Raw genomic sequence first — 26842 nt, 5'->3', positions numbered from 1 at the left:
GTCTGGGACCCATCTGACCATTGTGCTGATTGTCCCTGTAGGAGAGGACTCATGTGAAGCCTGGTATGGGAGACTATGGCCATGCAGGAAACAGCCTTTACAATGCGGCTTCAAGCATGCGTTCTGTTTTACCGGAAGCTAAACAACACTTGCCTTAACCACGCATATGCCTGAATCACGCATATGCATTGTTAAGGCAGTCACAGTCATTCTAGCTTACTAATAGGACGGAGAGAGGAACCGGAAGGGAGGACCTGCACGAAGGACAGGGAAGTGGAGAGGTAAGTTGGGCTGGGGGTTGTGGGGGATAAGTTTTATATAAGGGGGACAGTTTTAGGACTCAGGGCAGGGGGGGTTGAGGGGGATTGGTTTTAAGGGAGGGGATCGGTTTTAGGTTTGAAGGCATGGGCCCCGTTTTAGGGCTCAGGGTGGCAGGCTGGGGTCGGGGTAAGTTTTAAGGTAGGGGCATAGTTTCAGGGCTCAGGGCAGGGGCAGTTTTCAGTGCAGGGGTACAGTTTTTAGGGCTCTGGGGAGGTTTTGAGGTAGACGGCAGAGTTTTAGGGCTCAGGCCAGGGGGAGTCAGGATAGTTTAAGGTTTGGATAGTTTTTAGGGCTGGGGGTTATAGGGCAGAGGTTAGGATTTTAGGACTCAGGACGGAGAGGCTGGGGTGTGAACTTTACCACACATCCCTTTAGCAAACATGCCTTTACCACAAAATTGCGTGGTAAAGACGTACATGGTAAAGAAATGCGTTGTTTGGACGCATTCTTTGTTGGGGCTGCGTGTTAGAGGTGCGAGTGGTTCAGCCATGAGTGCCTCTGTCATACACCCTGACTATGCATGAAGCCATCAGTTCAAGAAGGAGCAAAACTGTTCTTACTGAGATTTGACCATCTGGCTGAAAAAGAAAAACAGTATATCCTGGAATGTCTGAACCCCGGCCTGGCTAGGATAGGGCTTGCTGGAGGAGGGGATAGATTTGAAGGGACTGGAGGTGGGACTTGGCGGTATTTATGGTGAACCCCAATCTATAGAGGAGCAATATAGGGCTTGGGTCTCACAATGCATTGGTGCTTGCCTGCACTCTATAGACCACAGCTAAGCATTTGATGCAGTGTTGACTTCTTATGACAAACTGTAGGTAGTGACGATGGATGGGTATGTGGAAGTCACCTTGCTGAAGCAGCAAAATTACATCCTGCAGAGTGACCATTTGGTAACGCTCTACAAGGAGGTTCTTGCTGAGGGGCATGAGGTGTAGTATGGGCCTTAGAGACTTGTCCTTTTTGAGGATTAGAAAAGATAGAGACGACAATCCCCTTCCTGTGATGCTGCAGTGGCACTAGTTCTATTGCTCCCTTGAGGATGAGTTCCTGAACCCTTTTCTTGAAGAAGGTGCTGGTTCTCTGGACTGAAGGTTTGTTTGTAGGGTGGAATGTTCTGTGTGATTGATGAAGAACCCCCTGAAGTTTGCCCTCAACAAGAGTTGTGTGATCGGGGGTGTCAAAGGAAGTCAATGCTTGGAGGTATCCGCTCAATTAGCTGAGTCTCCTTTGCCCCTACCCCTAGCGTTGTTACCTCTGTAGGCCCCTTTAGAATACCCTGTGTTAAATGTTGGTGGTATGGTCGTTGTTGCCTCTGAAAGGAGATGGGAGAGCTTGGGGAGGTGGTCCTACTAACTCCTCTGTGACCCCATAAAGAACCCCCTCTGAGTAGATGTTTGATGGGCACCCACGGCCTTGGCTGTTTCTGTGTCGTTTTTAAGCATTTCGAGCATCTGGTGGACCTACAGTACGAAGAGAAGTTGATAATCAAATGCCAGGTTTAACAAATGCTGCTGTACCTCTGGATTAAGGTCAGGGGCTTGAAGCAAGACATGATGTCTGATTAGAATACTTGTGTTGACGTCTCTGGTTGTGGAGTCAGCAGCATCTAGGAAGCAGCAGATAGTTGCATTAGAGATGGTCTTCCCCTCAGTTACCAGCTCTTGCCCATGCTGCCTTTATCCTCAAGGAGATGTTTAAGTAGTTCCTCCATCTCATCCCAATGAGCCCAATTATTAGGGGGGAGAGCAGGCCAACTAAGACGGAAATCCTCTAATGTGTGGCTGATTGCACATCTACCCTTTTTCCTGCTGCGTGTAGCTTCTTACTCTCCTTGTCAGGACGGGGAGCGTCTCCTGTAGTCTGTGCATTCATGTGCTTACTCAAGTTTGGATCATCATTGATGAAACTCGGATACACAGACAGTGTGTCTACAATATGGGCAATTAAAGCCCACTAGGAGTTCCCTACCATATTTTGAAAAAGCTAGAAGGGTACGAATATAAACCTTTTCTTAGGGATCCGTATCCTGCTGAATGCCATCAACCCATAGGGGCGGTAATCTATGGCAGAAGCATATTGATACGGCAGATAGGGTAATGGTGTCGCTACTTGCTTATATACCCCATTTATGAATTTTTAATCCTGCCAAGTGGGACCTATAATAAAGACAGCAGATACCCACTTAGACAGTTTTAATTTTTTTTTGCTGCGTGAGGGATCCCTACTGTATGATTTCTTTCTTTTCTATATTCTGTTTTCTCAGCGCTCCTCCCTGGATGTTGGCCTACATCAGGGAGTCGCAGCGGCCCTATGATGAAGTTAAACAAAGTAATAAGTAAAGAGATGTCCATGCGTAAAAGGAAAAATAGATATTAGAAAATACTGCGGCGCCCACAGGCCTCTGTGGAGGAGTGTGGGCACATGTGAATCAACAGCATTGCATGCCATGAACAGATGCTTATAGGGTAAGTAATATTTCCCGTTCGAGGCAGTGGTTTGGAAAAGTATAAGAACTGCTTGACCAACATTAGCTTCTTGGTGGGCTACAACATACACACAGTAGTGCTTTGTGAAAGTGTGTGGTGTAGATCAGGTAGCTGCTTTGCACATATCAGCTATTGGGATGTTCCCCAGGAAGGCCATCGATGCTCCTTTCTTTCAAGTAGAGTATGCTCCAGGAGAAGTGGGTAGAACCCTTTTGGCTTATCATTTGAGGTGGAACTTGTCCATCCCAAATAACAATCCACTTTCCTACAACATTCTTTTCTTTATTATCCCTTTGTTTCAGAAAATCATCAAAAAATTGCATGGGGGGGCAGGTGTGGCCGGGAAAGATGGCCGAGCGGACGTGAACCGTCTCGGGTCCCGGTCCGCGCTAGTGTCTCGAGTGTGGTGACACTCACAGACTTCGCCAAATTCGCTTCTGAAGCGCGGAATATGCACTGGACCTCCTAGAGAGCGAGTAGGGGACTTGTGGTTGAGGACACTTGCTGCCAAGAAAGCGGGTTGGCCTACGTTGGGTGCATACACCGCGACAAAAGTGCATAATCTTCCCTTCATAGTGCCATTTACCATGACATCTGACCCTCCGTCAGCCTTAACGTACACTGGCTGGAATTTAGTCGAGCCATGGAAGAGTATTGCTACTCCCCGGTGTTAACACTTTGGCAGATGAAGTTGGGGTGACTCCCTCCATGGCTGCATCAGTGATCACGGTGATTGCCAAGCCGGGGAAAGACGCATCCCTCTGTGCTTCCTACAGCCCTATTGCACTTTTAGATTTGGATGTGAAACTCTATTAGGCTATCTTAGCAGACAGACTGAATGCCCTGATGCCAGACCTTATCCACCCGGACCAATCGGGCTTCATAAAGGGCCGGCAGACCCATGACATCATTCGGTGTACGGTACACCTGATCGAGATAGTGGCTAAGCGGAAGATACCGGCTGTTCTCATGGGTCTGGATGCAGAAAAGGAGTTTGATAAGGTGAATAGGCCGTTTCTCTTTAGCACACTCACACACTTTGGCTTCGCGGATAGGTTTAGCAATAGGATTAGGGCCAACTACATACAGCCACGCCCAAGAGTACAGGTGAATGGGACTTTGTCTGCCCTCTTCTTCCTTACCAGAGGGACCAGACAGGGGTGCCCCTTGTCGCCCCTGCTGTTAGCTCTCAGCATTTAGCCGCTGGCGATGCGCATTCGGGAGACCCCAGAGATAGCTTGGATTACCTTTGGGGAAGAGACCCATACATTTTCGCTCTTTGCAGACAATGTCCTTTTACCCCTCATGGAGCCCACGCTCTCACTTCCTGCCTTGCAGACAGAGCTGACCAGATTCGAGACAGTAGCGGGGTTTAAAGTAATCTCGATAAATGGGCAAAACATTTCCTACAGTAATTGGGGATCCAACTGACACCGCGCATAGAGAAGCTGTGCAAGGCCAATTTTCCATCCACCCTACTCCAGTTTCAACGTGACCTTCAACGTTGGAAACCTCTGTGTATTTACTGGTTAGGACGCATATATGCAATCAAAATGACAGTGCTCCCTAAATTTTCATACCTATTCCAAGCCCTACCACTAGAGCTTGATAGAGATCTTCTTCCTAAACTTCGATCATTACTCACTCCCTATATTTGGCAGGGCGGGAGGGCTCGCTTATCCTTTAATATATTACGGCATCCAAGGACGGAGGGGGGTGGGGGGCTACCCGACTTTTGCTTATACTACAAAGCAGCACAGTTGGGGATAGTGACGGAATGGTCTAAAAGGGAGTCGGAGAAGCACTGGCTTCACATGGACAGGGCTACTGCAGGGAGGACAGGGAGGGATCTTATTTGGAAGCCCAAGAAGGACTGACCAGCTAATGCCTACATTAGTACCCCCACACATACAACTCTGATGGTTTAGGACTCTATATCTGGAGGGGGTCATGGACTACGTTTCCCTCACCTTATACCCCGATACACTTCAATACAGCTTTTCTACCTGCCCGCTGCGAAAGTCCGTTTATCTCCTGGAAAGGGGGCGGATGCCTTATGCTCGCCGACCTATTCCATAATTATGATATTTTAGAGGGGCGTGGCCTGCAGCCGATCAACATGGCCGCAACTTAGAGGAGCTCCGGCGGTGACACCGAATCGCCGATCAATCCGATCATAAATCCGCACATTAATAGTACCTCAAACTTCATTACTCAGCAGCCGGAGGTGAAGGACGCCGATAGCGCTGCTCTCCGGAAGGAACGGACGGACGGATCCCAGGCGGGTGCGCACCGAAGATTGTGGCCTACGTGCATGCCGGCAGCTGGGGACTGGAGTACGCTGTGGACCCCTTGAGAGCGGACGTGTGCGGTGAGACGGCGCGGAATACAAGTGGCGCGCGGGTCGGAGGCGGTGACTGGATCTGGTGCCTGAGTGCGCATAGCGGCTACATCGAGGGGTCATCTCTGTCCCCCCGAAGCGTGTGCGGACCTGCCTCGGCCCGCGAGGTGGGAAGGAAGACCCGGAGGTGGTGAGCGCTCGGGCAGGGGCGTGGCTGGTGGCGGTGGCGGCCGCTGCTGCCCCAGTGGCGATCGCTGAACGGAGACGCACGGGGGAAAACCTCACAGGACCCAGGCTGCGGGGGGGCACAGGCTGTTGGTCCCCGCCCTCTGACCCGGCGCCCCTGCTGCCAGCGTGGAGGATGTGTGTGGCACCTGTGTGGCAGGCGATTGACGCACACACGGGGAGCGGCGAGACCCGTGCTGAAGAGCGCGCAGAAATGGACATGGCAAGGAACGGGATCTAGGCACTGTGAAGCGCTCAAACATCTTGCCAGTAAGAGACGCACAGGGGCTGGTCTGCGAGTTACAAGGGACTTCCAGAGGCGGGCCTCGTGCAGGTAACAGTGTGCATTATACCTGTTTTATTGCCTGGTGTGGAGCGCGCACTAATACCCTGGCAGCCCATGCAGAGGACGGATGTCCAGTGAGCCGATGAACTTTGCCTAGGGACCCACGCTTATCTGTTAAAGGCACCAGCAGCACTGTCTGATTGGCCGTAGCGTTCGTGTAGCGGTGTTTAGACGCAGTTACTGAAGACACATCGAGGGTCTGAGGCCCGCCTAGGTTCAGCTCCCAGCACGCCGGAAAACACGACAGGCCGCGCCCGTACTACACCCCCGCGGCAGGCGGCGGCGACTACCGGTTAGCGCAGGGTGCAAGTGGGCGAACATGGGGGGCAGAGGTCCTCGGACGCATTCGCAGGGCAAATTGGATAAATACGCCTACAATAAAGACCTTCCCGCTCCACCCGAGCGCAAAGACGCACCTGCCAACAGCTCGGAGACAGAGGGAGCGTCGAAAGTAACACTAGAAGATATTATGGCGGCTCTCGACAAAGTGCAATCCACGGTGGGGTCCATCTCCACTGATGTCTCTTTCCTGAGGGCAGATTTTCAGAAGATGACGGCCAGGGTAACGGAGGTTGAACAGGTGACAAAATCGCTATCGAAGGACACCTCCGCACTGCTTCGAAGGGTGGGTCAGTTGGAAGCAGAAAATAAGCTTATGATGGAAAAACTGGACGACCAGGAAGGGCGCTCTCGGCGCAATAACGTCCGTATCGTAGGCATTCCCGAAAATGAAGTGAGTCCAGCTATGGATTTATACGTTGAAGATCTCATAAAACGCAAACTCCAACCCAGAGGACTTTCGACTTTCTTCTCTGTGGAGAGGGCGCATAGAGTCCCCGGGGGTAGACCCAAGCCAGCGGCTCCCCCTAGACCAGTCCTAGCTCGCATTTTCAACTTCCGGGATCGGGATGCTATATTGCAGACAGCGAGGGTGGCCCCGCAGCTGCGGATCCAGAACTCAGTGGTGTCATTCTTCCCGGACTACACGGCAGCGGTAACCAAGCGTCGCAGGAGCTTTTTTGACATAAAGAAAGAACTCAGACGCAGGGAACTGTCCTACTCCATGTTATTCCTGGCAAAACTGCGTGTAGTGGCGGATGGAAAAACCTGTTTTTTTGAGAGCCCAGAGGAGGCCCAGGGGTGGCGGCGTGTGACAGGACCCGGAGGCACGGAGAGGAGGCAGCAGCAACGCAGGGAAGATGGGGACACCCAGGACCAAGTAGGAGAGCCGGGGGTCGGCCATTCACTACAGACTACAACTGAGGAATAAAACCTGGTCTTAGGGCCTATTTGGGTCGCACCTCCGCAAAAGACGTTGTATGGCTTCATCAAGATGGAGGAGGTAAACGTTACAAGGACCCAGATGTCTTCAGCATGATCCTCCCACTTGACTGTGGCGGGTACAGAACTACAACGCCGAGACGGAAGGAGGGGCTGTGGCACGCTCTTGTTGTCAATCTTTGTTTGAGGAGGGGATGAGCGGCGGTGCTCCACGGACTTCTTTTCCCCCACACGCAAGTACTGTTAATGGGAGTAAAGCACTCTGCTAAGTTGGGGTGGCGGATAGTTGGGGGTCCGTCTGGCAGGGACGCAGGGAGGGGGGTGGGAGAGGGGGGATGTTTTTCATTTTTGGTTGTGTATGGTTTGTTCTGTTTTTTTGGGGGTTAACTGTTGGCTATGCTATGTACCGTATCAGAGGAAGTTTGGTTTGGAGGAGAGGGGAGGTAGGGAGATGGGTGAGGGAGAGGGAAACAAAATATTGGTGTTTTTTGTTCGGGGTTCAGTTTTACAAAAAGCACTGCGCGGTTGGAGAGGCGGGTAGTTGGGGATTCGTCTAGCAGGGAAGAAGGGAGGTGGTGATTGGGGGGGGTTCGGTATTGCTGTTTTGCGGGGCTGTTGTATTGTTCCCTGCTCTGATGTTCTTTCTTATGCACCTGAGGTTTGGAGAGAGGGTACACCCACTCGCAGCCCGATTGCGTACCACCATTGTATTGATGATCCAGAGTCCACCACAGAATTTACTCCTGCCACATATTTGCACACACCCACGGCGCGCACCGCAACGAAATAATGGCGAATGTATCAGTGAGTGATCGTCAGGGCCCGGGCGACCCGCTGACAGTGATGTCCTGGAATGTAAATGGCCTGGGTAATAAGATTAAGAGGGGTCTGGTTCTGCAACATAGTAAGAGACACACGCCATCGGTGGCTCTCCTACAGGAGACTCATTTGGCTGGCACGGCCGTGAAGGCGCTGGATTGATGGGGGTTCAAAATGGCAGCACACTCCGAGTTCACCTCCGGCTCCAGAGGGGTGGGGATCCTCTTCCGCAAAAGCTGTCCCTTGATGGTGACTGGGACCTGGGCAGATGACCAGGGACGCTTTGCAGCGCTGTCGGGCCAATGGGAGGGCTGTAATTTTAATTTCGTCACGGTTTACCTCCCCCCCTGCGCTTCACTCACTAGCCTTTCCAGCCCACGGAAAGTTCATACTGGGCCTACCCCAAGGAGAACTAATAGTGGGGGGCGACTTTAACGCCATAGTGGATTCGGACTGGGATAAGCACCCCCCAAGAGGGCCTGGCGCGACCCCTACACCCATGCGAGGTTTCCTGGACGCCATGGGGCTGATTGATTGTTGGCGCATGCGACATCCCACTGACCGTCAATTCACACATCGTGCTAGCGCGCACAACAGTCTCTCGCGTATTGACTACCTCCTCGCCTCTCCTACGTGTGTCACCCGCATACAGGAGGTTAAGCACCTCCCCAGGGGCATCTCCGACCATTCCCCGATGCTGCTAACTTATTCCTCGGGCCTCTCGGGTAGGAGGCGCACCTTCCCGACACAGCCTGGCTACCTTAAGGTCCCTGGCGTATGAAAGACGTTGCATAAAACTACGAAACAGTACTTTCCGGAAAACTTGCACTCGGTCGCCTCGGCGATTGTCCTCTGGGAGGCCTACAAAACAGTGCTGCATGGGCAGGCCATTGCAGTAATCACAGCTCATAAGCGGGAGGCGTCACGGCAGGTGGCTACCCTGGAGGTGGGGGTGGCGGAAGAAGAGCACACCAAAGACCCCACTGAGGTGAACGCTCACACACTCAATCTAGCGAAACAAGCGTATAGAGACCATCAGTGGGAGGCGGCCAGATTGCGCCTGGCGAAAACACAGCACACAATATACGAGCTGGGGGACAAGGCGGGTCGCCTGCTCGCGTGGCTTGACAAAAAAGAGAGGGCCAACCGCTGGGTGGCGCGGCTGCGCCTACCATCAGGGGAGGAGGTGACAAACCCGGACGACATAGCGTCGGCTTTCGCGGCCCACTATGAGCAGGTCTATACCTCCGTAGTGACGACCACTGTAGAGGATAATCTAAAATTCCTTGCGGACATCCGACTTTGGCCCCGGATGACGCGCTTACGCTGGAAGAGAGTCTTTCGGCGGAGGAGATTGCCCTCGCTATTCGCGACCTTCAGTCGGGAAAGGCGCTGGGACCGAATGGGATCCCAGTGGAGCTGTTCAAACGTGAGGCAAACACGATAGTGCCGCACTTGCTGCGGATGTACGAGGCCAGTCTGGCGGAGGGGATGCTTTCACAAGATGTCAGGGTAGCGACGCTCGTCGCAATACTGAAACCTGGTAAGCCCCCCACCGAGTGCACCTCCTACAGGCCTATCTCACTCTTGAATGTGGAAGCCAAGATACTGGCGAAGCTATTGGCGACCCGTATCCAGTCACATCTGCACACACTTATTCATCCCGATCAGTCCGGTTTTATGCCGGCGCGTAACACGGCAATGAACATCAGAAGGTTGCATGGCATAATGGCCAGTGGACCGCACATCCAGGAGGATGCAGTTATACTCTCGCTGGACGCGGTTATGGCTTTCGACCGAGTGGAGTGGCCCTTCCTGTTTGCGGTACTAGTGCGTTTTTGTTTTGGGCCCAAGTTCTGCGCGTGGGTGCGGCTCCTCTATACAGACCCTCTGGCACAGGTGACGGTGAATGGCCGACTGTCGAGAGACTTCGCGCTGGGACAAGGCACTAGGCAGGGGTGTCCTCTCTCCCCACTACTCTTTGCTCTGGTTCTGGAGCCCTTGGCGGCCTGGATCCGGCAAGATCCAGCTATCTCCGGGCTTCGCTGGACAGAGAGCTGGGATGATCGTATCTCCCTCTATGCTGATGATATCTTGGTCTATCTGACGCAACCAAAGCGGTCCATAGCTGCATTGCTAGATATCTGTGATTCCTATGGTCGCTTCTCGGGCTACTCAATTAACTGGGCGAAGTCTGTGCTCTACGTCTTACAAGGGCCTCCGCCGCAACTCCCTGACGGAGTAGTAATACCAAGGGCGGAGGATGGTTTCAAATATCTAGGTATTCACATAGCGTCGGACCCAGCGCTGTTCCTGGAACGCAACTTGCTGCCACCCCTCAAGCGATTGAAAAGTGATGTCAAATATTGGCACTCCCTGCCGCTGACCTTGCTGGGGAGAGCGGCGTTATTCAAAATGATGGCTCTCCCTCGCTTCCCCTACGCGCTACAAAATGCGCCCGCTCTAGTCCCAGACTCCTACTTTCGATCTATCAACGCAGAGGTGGGTTATCTGCTGTGGGAGGGTAAACCTCATAGAATAGCGCTCTGCAAGCTCATGCGGAGTTGGTACGATGGGGGGATCGCGCTGCCCAACATCCGTCTATATTATTGGGCGTCCCAACTTATCATAGTTAATCACTGGATGCACGCAGCGCCAGATGAACCCGCTTTGAGAATGGACAGGGCGCAGCTGGGCCTCCACGGAGTCCTCCAAGCCCTCTATGTTAGGTAAGGGACGAACAGGCTGCAGGGCCCTATGGCGCACACAGTACAGATCTGGCGCACGGCACAGCGAAGGCTGGGATGGGAGGGGGTGATCACGAGACAAACACCGTTATGGATCTCCCCTAAGATAGGTGTAAGTCATCTGCGTAAAGAATTTGAGGGGTGGGATCGCATAGGCATCTCCAAGGTCGGGGATCTCTGGAGGAGGGGCGGGGTGATACCGTTTGAGACTTTGCAAACAGACTACCAGATGAGACAGACCGAGCACTTTAAATTCTTACAAATCAGGCATGCACTACAGAAAGCTATACCCAAAGGAACCACACCACCAGAGTCCTCCCCGCTAGAGGACCGACTACTCGCAGACCACCTCACCAAGAAAGCTATCTCATTGACCTACCGTAAACTGGTGAATCATCAAAATGACCCCACGGAGCTCCTCAAACAAAACTGGGAGGCGGCAGTGGGGCCCATGGACGAACTAGAATGGTTTGAAGCGCTAGCGTCTCCCCGGGAGGTGGCCATCCCGTCCAAACTAAAGCTGGCGCAGCTGAAAATACTGCACCGGATATACTACACCAGAACTACACTCCACAAAATAGGGAGGGCTTGCAGCCCGCTATGCCTACGGGGGTGTGGACTGCCGGGCACCTTCTACCACACTCTGTGGGATTGCCCGAACATAGCTGCATACTGGGGGGAGGTCATGGGGACGATCTCACAGGTTACCGGTCACGTGGTCACACTGGAACCCCGAATGTGTTTATTGAATGGGTGGGACGCTACTGACCTTAACCAGGCTGATCAAACCTGGGTGACTATCGGGCTAGCGCTGGCGAAGTGGTCCATCGCGCAATACTGGGGGGCGCAGGCAACCCCCTCACACGGGAGATGGGCCCGCGACATGGACAGTGCCATGACAGCGGAGAGGGTGGTGTGTGCGAACAGAGGCTGCCCCAGGCGCTGGCAACAAATTTGGGGGAAAAGGAACACGTTTAGAGGCAATATCTGTGAACCCCCGGTGGCGGACTCAGAGTCCGAGCTGAGTGACTGAAACTGAAACCGAAGTTGCGCCATTCTCGCAGCCGGGGGAGGGACGTGATGTGGGATGGATGCGAGGGCGGGGGAAGGGGGGGGTGGCTATCACAGGAGGGGTGTGTATGGATACGGATTTTTGTGGCTTGTCTGGAAAGGACACTATGCTACTAGAGGTACTGCGTTGGAATATTATGTAATGATGAAAGGTGCGTTTTTGTATGTGTTAATAAAATGTTTTTTTTTTTTTAAATAATAAAAAAAAATAATTTAAATTATGATATTTTAACGTTTGACAACTGCCGGAGGGAGTTTCATGTTGAACCAGACAAACATTTCCATTATCTCCAATTAAAACATTGGGCCCTCACCCCTCATGTCTGAGAAGCGGCCACCCGAGAGATAAACCCATTTTGAAAAATGTGTACAAGAGGTATGCGCTATGAAGGGGGGTCATCTACTTATAGCTCCTTGCTGGCTGCTACCCACTCACCGAGACCTCGGTACGTGGCCATGTGGGAAGGGGTAGTGCAGAGGGATATCTCCGACAGGAAGTGGGCTGGGTTATGGTCTGACATCACTAAATTCAACCACTCCCTCGAACTCCAGGAGGCCCACTTAAAAACCCTGATGGACTGTTATCTTTAGCCCTCCAAACTTAAACCAATCTTCCCGAATCGGTCAGACAAACATTGGAGAGGTTGTGGCCTGCTGGGTGACTTCCAACATATTTGGTGGCACTGCCCTACGATTGGCCCATTCTGGGATGAGATACTTGCACATATCAAACAGATGCTGGGATATCCCATACCAACGTCTATTGAGAGAGCACTATTGGGCATCAGGGATCCATCACTAGAACACCAAACCAGGGCAGACAAGGCCATTATGTGGACTTGTCTAGGGGCAGCAAAAGTTGCGATCGCGGCAGCTTGGAAGAGAAGAACGGCTCCCACCCTGTCCATGTGGCACTCCAGGCTCTGGAGGATATTGTGTCTAGAGCGAATGACAGACATATTTCGGGACGATTATAAACTATCTTACACAAGGACTCCCCCTAGTGGTCTGCCCGCCCTCCATTAGAGACATGCACCTTTTCCAGTTCTAGAACCCATCTCGGTGTCCGCTGATTGCACTCCTGGGAGCAGTCTACATAGAGTAATCAGTGATACCCGAGCAAGCTTACACACACTTTAGGGACGCACCCTGCACACAAGGAGGCTACAGCTTACACTACATATCGGTCATCACCATCACCTACTTTTCTTCGTTGGGGGGAGGGCTTTTGTTTAGGGGACTCTTCCCGGTTGGAAGGGTTTACACTAAAACATGTCACAAAAGAAAAGACAGGTTGAGGGTGCTAAGTTTTTCCATTACTGATTCGCTAGTGCCTTTATACTTTATGAAACTGTGCCTGTACTTTATATGTATCACATAGGGTAAGGCCTTGGTTTATGTTATGTTATGTTATTTAAATTTATAGCGCGCACGGCTACTCCAAGGGGTGTCCCGGCGCGAGCAAGGGGAAACAAAACATAGCCTGACCTTTAAATAAAGAGATGAGTTTTTAACAATTTTTTAAAAACAGCAATGTCTTCAACACAGCGAAGAGCAAAGGGAAGTGCGTTCCAGGCGCGGGCCGCAAGAACGGACAGGGAAGCACCTCCCAAGCGATGCCGCTGGAAACCAGGGATCCTTGCCAGTTTGAGGGAAGCGGAGCGTAGAAGCCTCCACGGAACGTAAAAAGAGAATCGTTTCTGCAAATAGCCCGGCCCTAGGCCGTGGAGTGCCCGATGGGCTATGGTGAGGGATTTAAACACCACCCGCGCCTTGACCGGAAGCCAGTGCAGGGAGCGCAGGTAACCCCGCACACTCTCCCTGGGCGGGATCCCTCCCAGGAGGCGGGCGGCCACATTCTGGATCACCTGGAGTCTATTAAGGGAGTAGGCTGGAATCCCCACATAAAGCGCGTTAGCGTAATCTAGGCAAGACAAGGTAAGCGCACGCACCACCGACTCGCGAGCCGACTGCGGAAGAAGCGGAAAAAATCTTCTCAGAACTCTGAGGAGCCCAAAACAGCAACCCGGCTGGAGAAGGAAAGTTTCCCATCGAACCAAACACCCAGGTTCTTGGCTATCTGGCTACTGGACGGGGGGGCGGGAACTCGGCTGGCCAGATCAAATCTCTGAACCCAGGTGGAAAATCTCCAAACAGCAGAACCTCTGACTTGTCTTCGTTGCATTTCAACTGGGCGTTAGCCAACCATTTGAAAACTGCAGCGAGGCACGATTGCACAGGGGCCACAGCAGCCGTGTTCTTATTCCAAGTGAACAAAAGTAGCGTGTCATCAGCGTAAGCAATCACCTTAGCCCTCAAACCCTCCGCCAGCATGACGAGAGGGGTAAGATAGATGTTAAACAGAAGGGGGCTAAGGGATGAACCCTGAGGCACCCCTGTGCAGACCCGCTGAGGTGAAGAAGCCGCCGGGGAAGCCAAACCTGCTGAGACCGACCCTCCAAAAAGGACTTAATCCAGCCCCAGGCTGAGTCAGCCACACCAATCTCTGTCAGTCTGTCTAGTAGTAAGGAATGGGGGACCGTATCAAAAGCAGCTGACAGGTCGAGCAGCACTAAGGCTGCTCTCCCGCCGGCATCCAGACACTCCCGAATAGCTTCCGATACTTCCACTAGAGCACCTTCCGTGCTAAAGGAGGGGCGGAAGCCCGAATGAGCAGGATGTAATAGGCCCACCCCCTCCACATACTCTGATAGCTGCCTGTTTACTATCTTCTCGCACACCTTAGTAAGGCTAGGGAGAAGAGAGATCGGTCTATAATTCCCTGGAGTCGAGGGATTAAGAGTAGCTTTCTTCAAGAGGGGGAGGATTTTAGCCTGCTTCCAAACACTCTGAACCCTAGCGACGTGCAAGGACATATTAATGATGTAATTGACTTCGGCATTCACAGTCTCTGCCACGGAAGCCAGAAGTCTTGCCGAGCACGGGTCAGCCGGGGAGGCGGACTTCAAGCCCTTCAGTACTCTCAACGAGCAGGACAGGTCAACCGGGGAAAAATTAGCCAAGGAATGGTTGGAAGAAATAACCACCCGGCTGGGAGCATGACATGCAGTCTTGCACGGCAGGACTTAAAAAGCTATCTTTTATCCCTTGAATTTTATCCCAAAAAAATTTGGATAGGGACTCGCACCAAGCAGCCGTCGCAGACATCGTGCTGCTTTGAGCTAATGGAGACATAAAGCTCTGAACGATGGCGAAGATCTCTTTAGAATTATTTTGAGCCTGATCTATGCGAGTGGCAAAAAACTGCCTTTTAGCTAAAGAAATGGCCTTATAATAAATTTTCTGGCCCTGCCTAAGCCGGCCCTTGGCCTCCAAACAGTAGTTGCTGAGGCGCCAAGATCGCTCCAGTTTCTTACAGTCCTGCTTCAGGTGGAGCAGCTCTAGTTATACTGGGCCACTGAACATCAGCATAACTTTGCATGCTAGACTCTGTATACGTGTCTTAATGCTATTTTTGATGAAGAGCTCTGAAGTACGTACCAAATGCTGATAAAAATACTTTAAAAAAAAAAAATGTGCATTTTCTAAAGGTATGGGTTTAATGAGGTACAGCAATTTTCCATTCCAAATGAATTTATCTTTTGACGTGATCAATTAAGTTACCACTAATAAGATAGTTATTGTTCATTAACTTGATTACTATTTACACTATTTGTGGATAAGTTATCAGTGATGAATTATATTTGATAAATATCAACCCTGGATTAGGAAAAGCCCAAAACATTTCAGGCAGCAAAATCTCGTGTAACATACAGAGTGCTACATTTCAGCCATCCTTCCCCATTCTCTTAACTCTTATTAGCGATCAGAAATCACTGTCAGTCGTCAATCTTTTATTCCCTGGCAGCTACCTCCAACAGCAGTTACAGTTGCAACACTTAAGAAAATATCCCTATTGATAAATCCCTGTACAGAGGCCCTAGTCCATGCACTCTTCTGACATTTGTGACAGCTCTTCTCATACTAATGGCCAGGAGTCTGATGTTGCTGGCTTTTACCATAATATCAACATACCACTTTCTTCTGTGAAAGCATGGTTTTCTTTGTAAGGTGGCACTGGGTCAGGGCGACTCGGAAGCATCTTTTTTTCCCCATAAAGCTTCCTAGAACTGTCCTGGGAACTGGCAGGTTCATTAAAGATGTCCTGTGTGGAATTTGAATCGGAGAGTACCACAGCTGTGCTGTCTTGACTGCGCTCTGCAGAAATGGATACAAATAGTCAAGGTCATTGAATAAGTTACCCTTACCTTGGAAAGCAGTACTACAGTGTTTGAAATTATGGTCATGGTAAAAAAAGAATACGCAAATGGAGCTTTGCCACTGTTTTTAGATACTTTTCTCTTTAGGATATGATGATCTCGTATTTATGCCATCAGTCAACTGGTAGCATACTTCTGTTTTGTTAAATTTAACTCATATTCGAAACCCTGTAGAGAGAGGAAGCAACTACTATATTAACAGTTATGGGAGCACAGAATGATTTTAGCAGTATCTGCTTGGGAGATACCATGTACTTCTTCCTAAGTGAAACTTCATCTGTCAGTTACCAGCCAATTTAATTTATTAAATCAAATCAACTGTTAAACCAGACCTCAACTAAAAAAGGAAAAGTTCCTTATCTGCAATTATATTCACCATCATAGGAATTGTATCCACACGTGTGCAGGAATTCATTTATAAACAATGACTGTCAATTGGAAAAATATTTATACAAAGACGATGAACCTAAAAGTAGGAAACATTTTTAAAGCAGCAAACGTAATCAAAAAGGTCATTTAACCAACTATGGCACAAAAATCGAATCCAGAAAATAATTTTAAGCTGAAAAAACAAAGAAGTTAATGGTGTCCTTATACTAGATTGTAACTACTGTAAAATCTACCATTCTATAAATCCAGACGTTGCACTGGCCTTGCATGGTATGGTCAATTAAGCAGTCTATTTTTGGGGTTAGAAGAGAAAGGATACCAAGTCTCAACTATGTTTCTCATCATTGGTAAGACCCAGATGGTGTAGAAAAGAGACGCAGGTCCTCGCTGAACAACAGAGTCCCTAACAGCACTGGATAATTGTTCCAAAGTAATAGTGTTGCAGAAGCCCAATGCTGGAGTGAGGAGATGAGTGTGTTGTGGCAATGGACAAATTGGAGTGGATTTTAAGCAAGTGCGTGGCTGGCATGTACTTGGCTAGCTTTCTGTATAATCCTGTAATAGGATAGTGATCAGAAAAACACACAATAATGAGGTATACCTCCAGCTAAAGGACAATAATACATCCCAAAGGAAAAAAACGAACTTGGTAAAGACAAGAGGGAGTTTGTTTTTACACCCAGGCTCTCCTCAAATGGTAAGAATATGGTTCGAAGATTAGAAGAAAAAGTGGTAGACTATTATCACAGCAAACAATGTCACAGTGAAACAGTCTTCTTTGGGATATTTAAGACCAAGAAAGTAATCATGAAACGTACATAATAACATCTTAATGGTGGAGGCTGAAGTGACAAATTCCACTTGGGTAGTAGACATTGTGGAATGCGAAGTTAAGAGACTAAATGGAAGGTTAAAACAGATGGACAGAAGATGTGAAAACATGACATTGTGCTCCAGGAGCATTTCAAGATTCTGTCTTCACCTCCTTCATTAAACTGTACAATTAAACTGAAAGTCTTGGAAACACTACAAGAGCCTACAGAGCGTGGATTCTGGGGATCCAAAGAATATGGAAGGGAGACAACTTTAACTCGTCATTGTTGGAATACTTAAGCTTAGACATCTTCAGAAGAGCTCCCCCATCCCCATAGACACTTTCCAACTTGTCTGAATTCACATTAGAAACCAATGAACAAATGTGAGAGACAAAGAGACAGCAGAATTGGTCATCAGGACAGAGAGAAATGCTGACGAGGAAGGTGTAGAAGAGAAAAGTGAATCCTAATTGTGGGTTTATTTTTTTCTTCAATAAAGATAGGAAAGTGAATTTTCTTTTTTGTTCTTAGTCACATGAGGCTACATTTATCACCTGTTAGGACACGGTAAAGTAAAAAGATCAGAATTCATATTAATATGTAATTCCATTAAATCTTATGGTGATATACATACTTTTTCGCTTCACCGTAGGGCAAACTGTGTGGTTATGCATAAAATGGTGTCTCCCTTGTTTTTCTCATTCTGTGGATTTTCAAACTGCATATTCTATGTCCCGGAGAACTGTTCCAAAACTTAAGCGGGATCTGATGGATCCCACCACCGCCAAACTCAACTTCCAGGAAGGAACGCAAGAAATCGCGATCTGGATGACCAACAGCAGCCTGGAGCTCAAAGTCGAGAAGACAGAGGTCCTCGTCCTCTGAACTACCCCTTCAGCATGGGACAGCACCTGGTGGCCGACCGCCCTCGGAAGCCCACCTACCCCCTCAGACCACGTCAAAAACCTCGGCATCGTACTAGACTCCTCACTGACCATGAGCTGACAGGTCAACGCCGTCACCTCCAGCTGCTTCAACACCCTCCGCAAGACCTTCAAATGGATCCCTCCCCCCGAGTTAACAAAGACAGTCACCCATGCACTCATCACCAGCACACTGGACAATGGAAACGCACTATACGTCTGCATCAACAAGTTCTTTCTCCGCAAACTCCAGACAATACAGAACACCGTCGCCAGACTCATCCTTGGCGCCTCCCACCACAAACACATCAGCCGACACCTACGTAATCTCCACTGGCTCCCCGTGGAGAAAAGAGTTACCTTCAAAACCCTCACTCTTACAAATGCCTACACAACATCGGATCCAAATACCTCAACAACAGAATCAACTTCCACGTACCCAAAAGAAACCTCCGATCTTCCAACCTCGCACTGGCCGAAACCCCGCGCATCCACAGAGCCAGAGCAGGCGGAAGATCCTTCGCCCACATCGCAGCCAAGATTTGGAACGAGCTACCGGCAGACATCAGATGCGCCCCCTCCCTGAACACCTTCAGGAAGGCCCTCAAGACCTGGCTCTTTGGCTAAACAGATTTGCTGACCCTCCCACCCCACTCAGCGCCTTGAGACCCTAACGGGTGAGTAGCGCGCTTAAATACTCTGATTGATTGACTGATGGATTGAAAAATCAACATTAGCACCTAAACATATGTTTCTACCTACACTGTATTCAGGTTTCTCCTCCCACTTTACTAGCAAGTAGATGATCTTGTCTAAGGATTTTGAGTGTAACCCACATTTCTCAGTATCAAGGTTGAACCATTAATTTCCACCCAGGACACTCCAAAGACCAAATCCTTGACCTCAATGTATTAACATCACCAAACATTCTATACAAACCCTAACACACCTGGACTGGACCAACCACCATGGTATTTCTATAAACCCTGCTCAGTGTTTTACCAACAAACTGTGGTTAACCCAATAGAGAGAACCAATCCTTCAGATGCATCAAAGACTCCTCCATAGACAACCTAATGCATGAACTATTCTCTTTTACCCTGCCAGCACCACACCAGCACTCTTCTGAACAACTTCAATGTTTTGGGGAAAACTATGTGAACATCCACCACAACAACAAAAAACGCACAAGTGCAAACAAAAACCTTCAGCACTACGGTACTGTAATGACCTTGCTAATAATAAATGCTCCATTCGCAGACAAGAAAGAAAATGAAAGAAAAGCAGAACTCCAGATGAACTCATAATACTGAAGCTCCTCTGCGCAATACATAGACACCTCATATCAGCAAAAGCAATTTACGATACCTACAACATCAAAAGAATCTCCTACAGAGCAAAACACTTTTCAAGACAATCAAGCACTGTATCAAACCTCCTGCCTGACCCACTAACCCCACACTGCAAAGGCAACTGCAATACAATCAACCTCCTGATTAGTGGGAATAAAATAAGATTCAAAAGCACATTGGCAACACCAAGCCACCTTCCCCCTCTTATGATCACCCCTTCTCGGAGAATTCCATGATGGCCATTTGACAAAGCCATTCCTCGCACAGATCTCACTGAAAGAGCCAACTCCTGCATTACTACCAATCTGCAGCACACTACCTTACACATGGCAGACGATGCCTTACTGACCACATATAAAGATTAATGCCACCTCCTGATTTTGCTGCATCTCTTTGTTGCTTCCTACACATTTGACCATCCAATATTCATCCACACCATTGAGTCTCAAATGAGATTCAAAGGCAATGTCCTTTCCTGGTTCTGCTCCTACCTTTCCAATCAACTACAGTTTGTCACAGTAGCAACTCCAGGTCCCACAAGATCCCTATCACCTGCAGGGTTCCACATTGACCCATGTAGTCTTCAACTTTCACATGGAGATGCTTGAGAGTCTAATCACAGGTAACTGAGTTGAGTCACCAATATTCCCACGATATACAACTCTACTTCAAAGTCTCCTCTGTCCCATTCATCCAAACCCTCAATCACTGACTGCACCCCATCCAACCTAACGCATCCCTGCAGCTCAACCTAACCACAGCAGAATTCCTGTTATTTGGCAACAACAACAAGCACAAATTAGTGTAAACCTGGCTCAATGTCATGAACCAGGAAGGCATCATTACCCAGCTTTCACCAAATGTCAAGTCACCTGGATTCATACTTGGGAATCAACCTCACTTTCAAGTGACACAAAAAAACCAAAGACAAGTTGGTACCATCCAGCTCTTTCAAAGAAAGAGCAATTGTTCCAGAAAGTGACTTCGGAACTGCTGCTCAAGTCCTCAAACTTTCACATCTGAATGGTGGTAAATACCCTGCTCCATAGCCTCCCAGACTCCACACCGCTGAATGGTCATCCAGGGGTGGAAGAAATGTGACCTCAGAAAGGAATCAGTTGGCTCCTATTACGGGCATGCACCCTCTTCAAAACCAGCAGCATCATTTACAAAGCCATCATGAAAGACACCTTCACTTATCCTGCACAATCTCTGATGGCTTTGTCCACCTGAAGCCAGTCCAATATCAGAATGCAGGTTATGAAGTGTTAAAAAAAAAAAAAAAAAAAGGCAGAAGCCCTTTTCCTTCTATACACCTCTAATCTGGAACACCCCGTACCCATAAGGACTGTCCCAACTCTGTTTTGATTTAAGAAAGAGTTGCAAGCACACCTCTTTAAAGAACACTACATCCCAATGCCGGTAACAATCCAATCACCAGCTATCTCTTCTACCACTTGGTGACTGTTTGCTTGCCTTTTACCCTATACAGCACTACACTATTTTTTCAGCTACGATTGCACTATACAAACATCACATAAAAAGAAGATTAAAAAATAGTGGTGAAGCATATGTCTGGGGCGGATGGGCTCACATCGGAGTTTTATAAAGCTTAAAGTACCAATTCTGCCCCACACAAACAAGTTACTTATTTCAGTAATGCTCTTTCTGGTGGATACTCTATCTAACCTCAGATTCCTCACCTCTAGAAAGTCCCCAGGCGCCAGACAGGACCCACTTTATCCTGTGAGCTGGAAGGTAGCATCATGCGGTTCTGCAATGACTTAGTTCAGCCACAGACGTGATGAACTGAGCTGCATATAAGTGCTACCTGCGCGCTGAGATCAGAATCTTTCTTGACTGCCCGCACCTATTGGACATGGGGCCTAACAATAATCAGTCAATACATATGTGAAGATTTGTATTGTGGAAATATGGATTTTTCTGGTCAGTTATGTCCCCTATCTTGGACCCCAACGGTTCTATGTGCATGTTACAAGTACATGTATGTTTCCTCCAGTTCCAGTTATGAAGACGCAAATACATGTGCGTCCACCGTTAACATGTCCTCTTTCAGATCCGCCATGAATGGGCCGGATATTCCATTCCTAAGTACGAAAGGCCACCGCCTTTATATGGTTCACTTATGCCATTTTACAGTCCAGGCAAGTAGGCCCTGATTCTGTCATCAAGCTTTTCTTGCTTTCTGTCTCTGAAGCTCCAGTCCGAGCCTGCATCTGTGACCATGAACTTTGTCTCATCCTCTGCGCGGCTCTCGATGTCTGACATCAGCTTGCTGCCTGCCAAGAACTGTATTTCACCTTCGAAAATTATCTGCTCCGCTCCCTGCCCAATGCATTCCTGTCTAGTAGCTTAAGTAAACATTCTGCCAGCTACTGAGCAAAGGCCCGGCTTCTCTGTCTTTATGCAAGTAATTCATAGCCCTGTTACCATGGAAGATTCCTGCCCTCGCATCTAGTGTAGACACTTAGACGCTTGTACACGCACTAACAGTCAGTATAGTCAGTATAGAATAAGATTCTACTCCAAGAAGGCCTCTCTTTTGGATAACATAGTTCTTTAAACATAGGATGTTAGATATGATTTGGGATTAGGTTGACTTGACCCTCCAGACATTTGTCGCCACATGTAGAGCTAAATGTCAAGTCCCCTTCACCCCCTAGCTGCACGTCAATCACACGTCATGCTGCTGCGCGCGCATTTCTGCCAAGTATTTCTGCTGACATTGCGAAATTCTTTCATGTAACCACCCTCTTATGACATCACATCTGATGACGTTCTTTAAACACACCCAGTTACGCCTATCTTTGCCACGTATGAATATATTATCTCCACTATCAATTGTTACGCCTCTTGTATTTGCTTCACTGTAATGCTTATTGTATAAAAGTAATTGATTGTCAATAACGTATGTACTTCACTTCCTGAACCTTCGTGGTGATGGAACCTGGAGCAACCGATTATAATCGACCATTGGAATAAAGCCCATTCCGAACCTCTAATACCACGGATTCTGCCTCTTATTTACTGAGCTATTTTATTATGTTTCTGTATCAAATTAAGTCCCGGTAATTAAATTATTTACCACATGAATGGCGCCCGAACAGGGACACTTTCTCATCTCACGCGCCGGCGGTGCGTTGCAGGCCCGGTCTCCTGCCACAGCTGGACGGACAACAACGCGTACCAGCAGGATTTCCTGTATCTCCCTCCGGTCAAGCGGGGGCGACTGAGGCTGCGATCAACACCCAGACGAGGCGGTGAGAAGTGCGAAGTATCCCGACCAGAGCCTAGCTGAGAGAGCAAGATCCGAGGTATACAGAGGCCCACCAGTTTCCGAAGTCCCAAGTCAAGTCCGGTTTCCGAAGTGTTCAAGTCGAGTCCAGTCCGGTTCAAGTTCAGTTCAGATCCGTTCCGAGGCCTTCCGTTCCGAGCTACCCGGTGAGTACCATTACTGGGGAGGCGTTCTGACGTGCACATAGGTTGTGCCGGTCAAGACGGGTTTGGGTACACAAATCCGGTCTGCACTGTTTCAGCAGTGTATCTGTACTGTTTAGCAGTATATCTAGTATATCAAGTATATAAATTCAGAATAATTCAGTTAAATGTCGAGTATTATGTTTTAGTGATTAAGTTTTTCTTAGATCATCGTCATCATCACCGTTGCTCATTTTAAATGTTAAATGTTAAATGTATTGATACGTCCTGCATATTGTGGTATGAATGACTGTTCATTATTGTGTGTTATTGTATTAAGTTTGTTCAAACTCAAGTAGCAGACCAGTTTTCAATATGCCGCTCTTTTCGAAATTAAGACAGATCACAACTAGAAAAGGGGTACTCGAAGAAGCTGTTCCTATTCCTCCTAGGGACACTCCAGGGTACTTCATGTATCATAAACACGGCCTAGACGCTATATTATTTCTCGATTTATGGGTAGACTACACTAAGGAATTACCAGAAAGTCAGAGGTGGCCCGCAACTGGGACCTGGGATGCAGAGTGCATCGTGAAAGTAGAGGAAGAATTATGGAAAAAGAAAGCTAGACAATCACAGAAAGATGCCATTGAATTATGGCGTAAAGAATCGTATAGACGAACAGAAAAAGCACGTAGACAGGAAGAGAAGAGTAAAGAGAATTCAAATAAAGTTCAAGAAAATCTATTAATTGAAGAAGGTACACGAGTAAAATCAGAACAAGTAGACAGACAAAGACATGCCCTTATGAAGGGTATGTATCCCCTTCTGGCCGAGGGATTACCTAAGGCTACTGCGGGGATACCAAAAGACTTGCCACCCCCATTATTTCCAATAAAGGTACATCCTAAGGGGCATCCTAGAACCGCAGAAGATGTTTTTCTTTCCTCATATTTAGATGACGCAGCTCCCGAGTATGCTAACCCCGCCCCACATAGACCGTTGGCCGGGGAGGTTCAACGCCAAGATCCTGTATCCTTACAGCATCAAATCCTGACACAAGTTCCGGCAAGCACGTCCGTTTCCACATCTGTTCCTACACAAACTTCTATGGCTGTGTCGTCCACACCTATAGTTGCTGTATCGCGTTCTACGAATCCTTTCACGCCCGATACTCCAGACGGGGCTACCGGAGGTGCTACCAATATTTTTTCTACGCCACCCAGAATAAATAAACTTACCTTTCAAGAGTCAGCACATCCACGTACCCCCAAACTCATAAATACCCGCACGCTTAAGGAACTTCTAGTAGATTGTAGATATGACCCTGTGCCCGGCAAAGAGGACGAAATGATCCTGGCATCATTACGTATCAGACGAGCCGCGGTGTATTTAGGGAAGTTACCAGGAATGACTATGCATCTAGATAAAATATATCATTATGTCCAAACAGGGCGAGACTCTGAATGTATTAACAGAGCTATGGAATACCAGAAAGTGGAGATACAAGGGGAACTATTACGTTTCCTCATAAATTGCGTAATCAGAAATCAAGACCGATCGGGGGTAGATCCGGAAATAATGCAAACTCTTACCAGATGGAGCCAGAATATATCAGAAGGGAGACATGATAGACAAAAATGTATAATAGCCATGTGCAGAAAGATCCGTAAAGAAATAGAACGCCTACACGAAGAAAGATTAACGGTAGACCAGTTTGAACAAAACGAGGAGGAAGAAGGATCAGGACTGTCCACAGGACAGTCAGAAACCATAGCCTATGTAGGTAGAGGAAGATCTTGTAATAGTACTAGATATTTTACTGACCCGATACGTCCGATATGTCCAGATAATAACAGGAATTTCCAAACACCTATAATAAATATGAGATCCCCCGAGCATTCGTTCCAAGCCGCTGACAAATTACTGCGAGAACGAAGGGGTTATCATTTTCTCGATTCTATGGATGAACAAGAATTAGCCAGGTCAGCCGTTCATTGGATTGACAGTCCCGGAAAATATGGTGATGATACAGTAGCACACACATTTTTGAACCTCACCCCAGATGAACAGCGTTTAGCTGGGATTTATATGATTCAACAACTTCTTATACTATATAAAAGCCAACATTCAGATCCTGGTCCCTTACCTGATATATTGACTGAATTACTCACGAATAAATGGAAAGGTTCAGGTACTAAGTTGATTAAGGAAATACTAGAATCTAGAAAACAGTACATTCTTTTTGTATGTCCAGAACATGTTTCATTGCCCATCAAGGAAAGACCGATGTATTACATGGACAGACAGAATCCTTTACGAGAAGTACACCCAATAAAAGGCGAAGATAATCAGTTTAAACGTGTATATGTATATACGCCCATATCGAAAATAGAATTGTTAGAAATGAAGAAAGTGGTACCCAGTCATGACAAAGACCCAGCGGGTTTCCACCGAGAAATTAAAGATATGTTACTCATGGGAGAGTATACCTATCCCGACATTATGACAATATTAAAGGTATTAATGCCTGCTGGCATTTATGAAAAACTCAAGGAAAAAGAGTGGGAGGTAGGAGACCAAAAGATAGAGTGGACAGCATTAGAAAATGAAGAAAAGGCCCGAGGTCCAGGTTCGGGGCTTGGGGACAAAACTAAAGCACTACCAGGTTTACTAGTACAGGTACTGCCACGTTTATTAACTACGAAAAAGGAAGACTGGGGTGCAATTTCAGCCTGTAAACAAAAGCAAGATGAAGACACTAGTGATTTCTATGCCCGATTTGAAAAATGTTTTGGTATAAATAGTGGTATAAAAGCAAGTAGCGAGTCATACCCACATCTGTTTGTGACAAAATTAGTTGAAAATTCTTTGCCCCAAGTGAAGAATAGAGTATTAAAATTCGAGAGTACATGGCAAGGTAATACCCCATCACAAATGTTACAAATGTTACAGTATCATTACAATAGAATTAGAGAGGAACAAGAACATGAACAAAGACGCATGAAAGACACAAAGATGAAAATGCTAGTCTCTCAGACAGTTCCAGCTGAAGGACATAAAAAGGGTACGACACATTCCGGTGATTCAACAGGACCTGTAAAAGGGACATGCAATTACTGTAAAAGGCCAGGTCATTACGTACACGATTGTCCAGTTTTAAAACATAATATCGCTATAGGTAATACAAAAGAAAGACCACGGCCACCCAGACAGGATCAGAATGAACAAGGAGCACCGCAGCATGCACAGGCCATGCCAGCTCCACAACAGTCTATACAGTTTGTGCCAGCCGCACCAGCATTGCCGGCTGCTGCCACACAAACCACGACACGACAGCTGTACCAGACCGCACAGTATGACTATCCTGATTATCAACGATACGCATGAACCAGCCTAGAGAGGGAAGTTGACTTACCCCTTATCGAGGTCCCTGTAGACCAAGAAGGACCTTATGTACATAGTGAATTATTAGGCCAAGATAGAAAATTTTTACTCGATACAGGGGCAAGTCGAACAACCATAAAACGTAGTGAAGTTCCAGGGGCACCCCTCTCAGGCTCACAGAATATTTCCCTTGGTTTTTCAGGAAAACCTATTGTTAATGAAGTATCACAGCCTCTTCCACTTACGATAGGACCCTTGACCAGAACTACAGATTTATTGCTTACTAAATCATGTCTAGAAAACTTGTTAGGAATAAAAACACTGAAAGCTCTAGGAGCTATAATATGTTGTTCTCCGGAAGGAGTAAGATTGTTTTTACGTGATTTCAAAGGTCATTATGTGTCTCGAGATATGGATTCCCGACTGCAGACTTTACCGACACATCTATGGGCACAAGGCCCTACAGATATTGGTTGCATGAACATTACACCATATCGAGTCACACTAAAGGCAGGAGTGGTACTACCACGAATGCGACAATACAAGTTACCCCCAGATGCTGTAATGGCTTTACTGCAAATCATTGACGAACTTATCGGCCAAGGAGTGGTTGT

General features: G+C 48.0%; 1 protein-coding gene across 8 annotated transcripts in view; it reads right to left on the bottom strand.

Annotated features, from left to right (window-relative positions):
* The window catches only part of CABIN1 (calcineurin binding protein 1), a 1566474-nt gene that overhangs the window by 779417 nt on the left and 760215 nt on the right, over positions 1–26842 (bottom strand). For all 8 annotated transcript variants that reach the window (XM_085634628.1, XM_085634623.1, XM_085634621.1 and 5 more), the window contains one exon: positions 15679–15861. In XM_085634628.1, the coding sequence (XP_085490754.1) occupies positions 15679–15861 (183 nt within the window). The remainder of the gene's footprint in view (positions 1–15678; positions 15862–26842) is intronic.

This window comes from Triturus cristatus, chromosome 11, assembly GCF_964204655.1.
Source record: "Triturus cristatus chromosome 11, aTriCri1.1, whole genome shotgun sequence".
NCBI classification, from domain to species: domain Eukaryota; kingdom Metazoa; phylum Chordata; class Amphibia; order Caudata; family Salamandridae; genus Triturus; species Triturus cristatus.
Note: the sequence above shows the minus strand (reverse complement) of the source record. Positions and strands in the feature narration are given on the sequence as shown.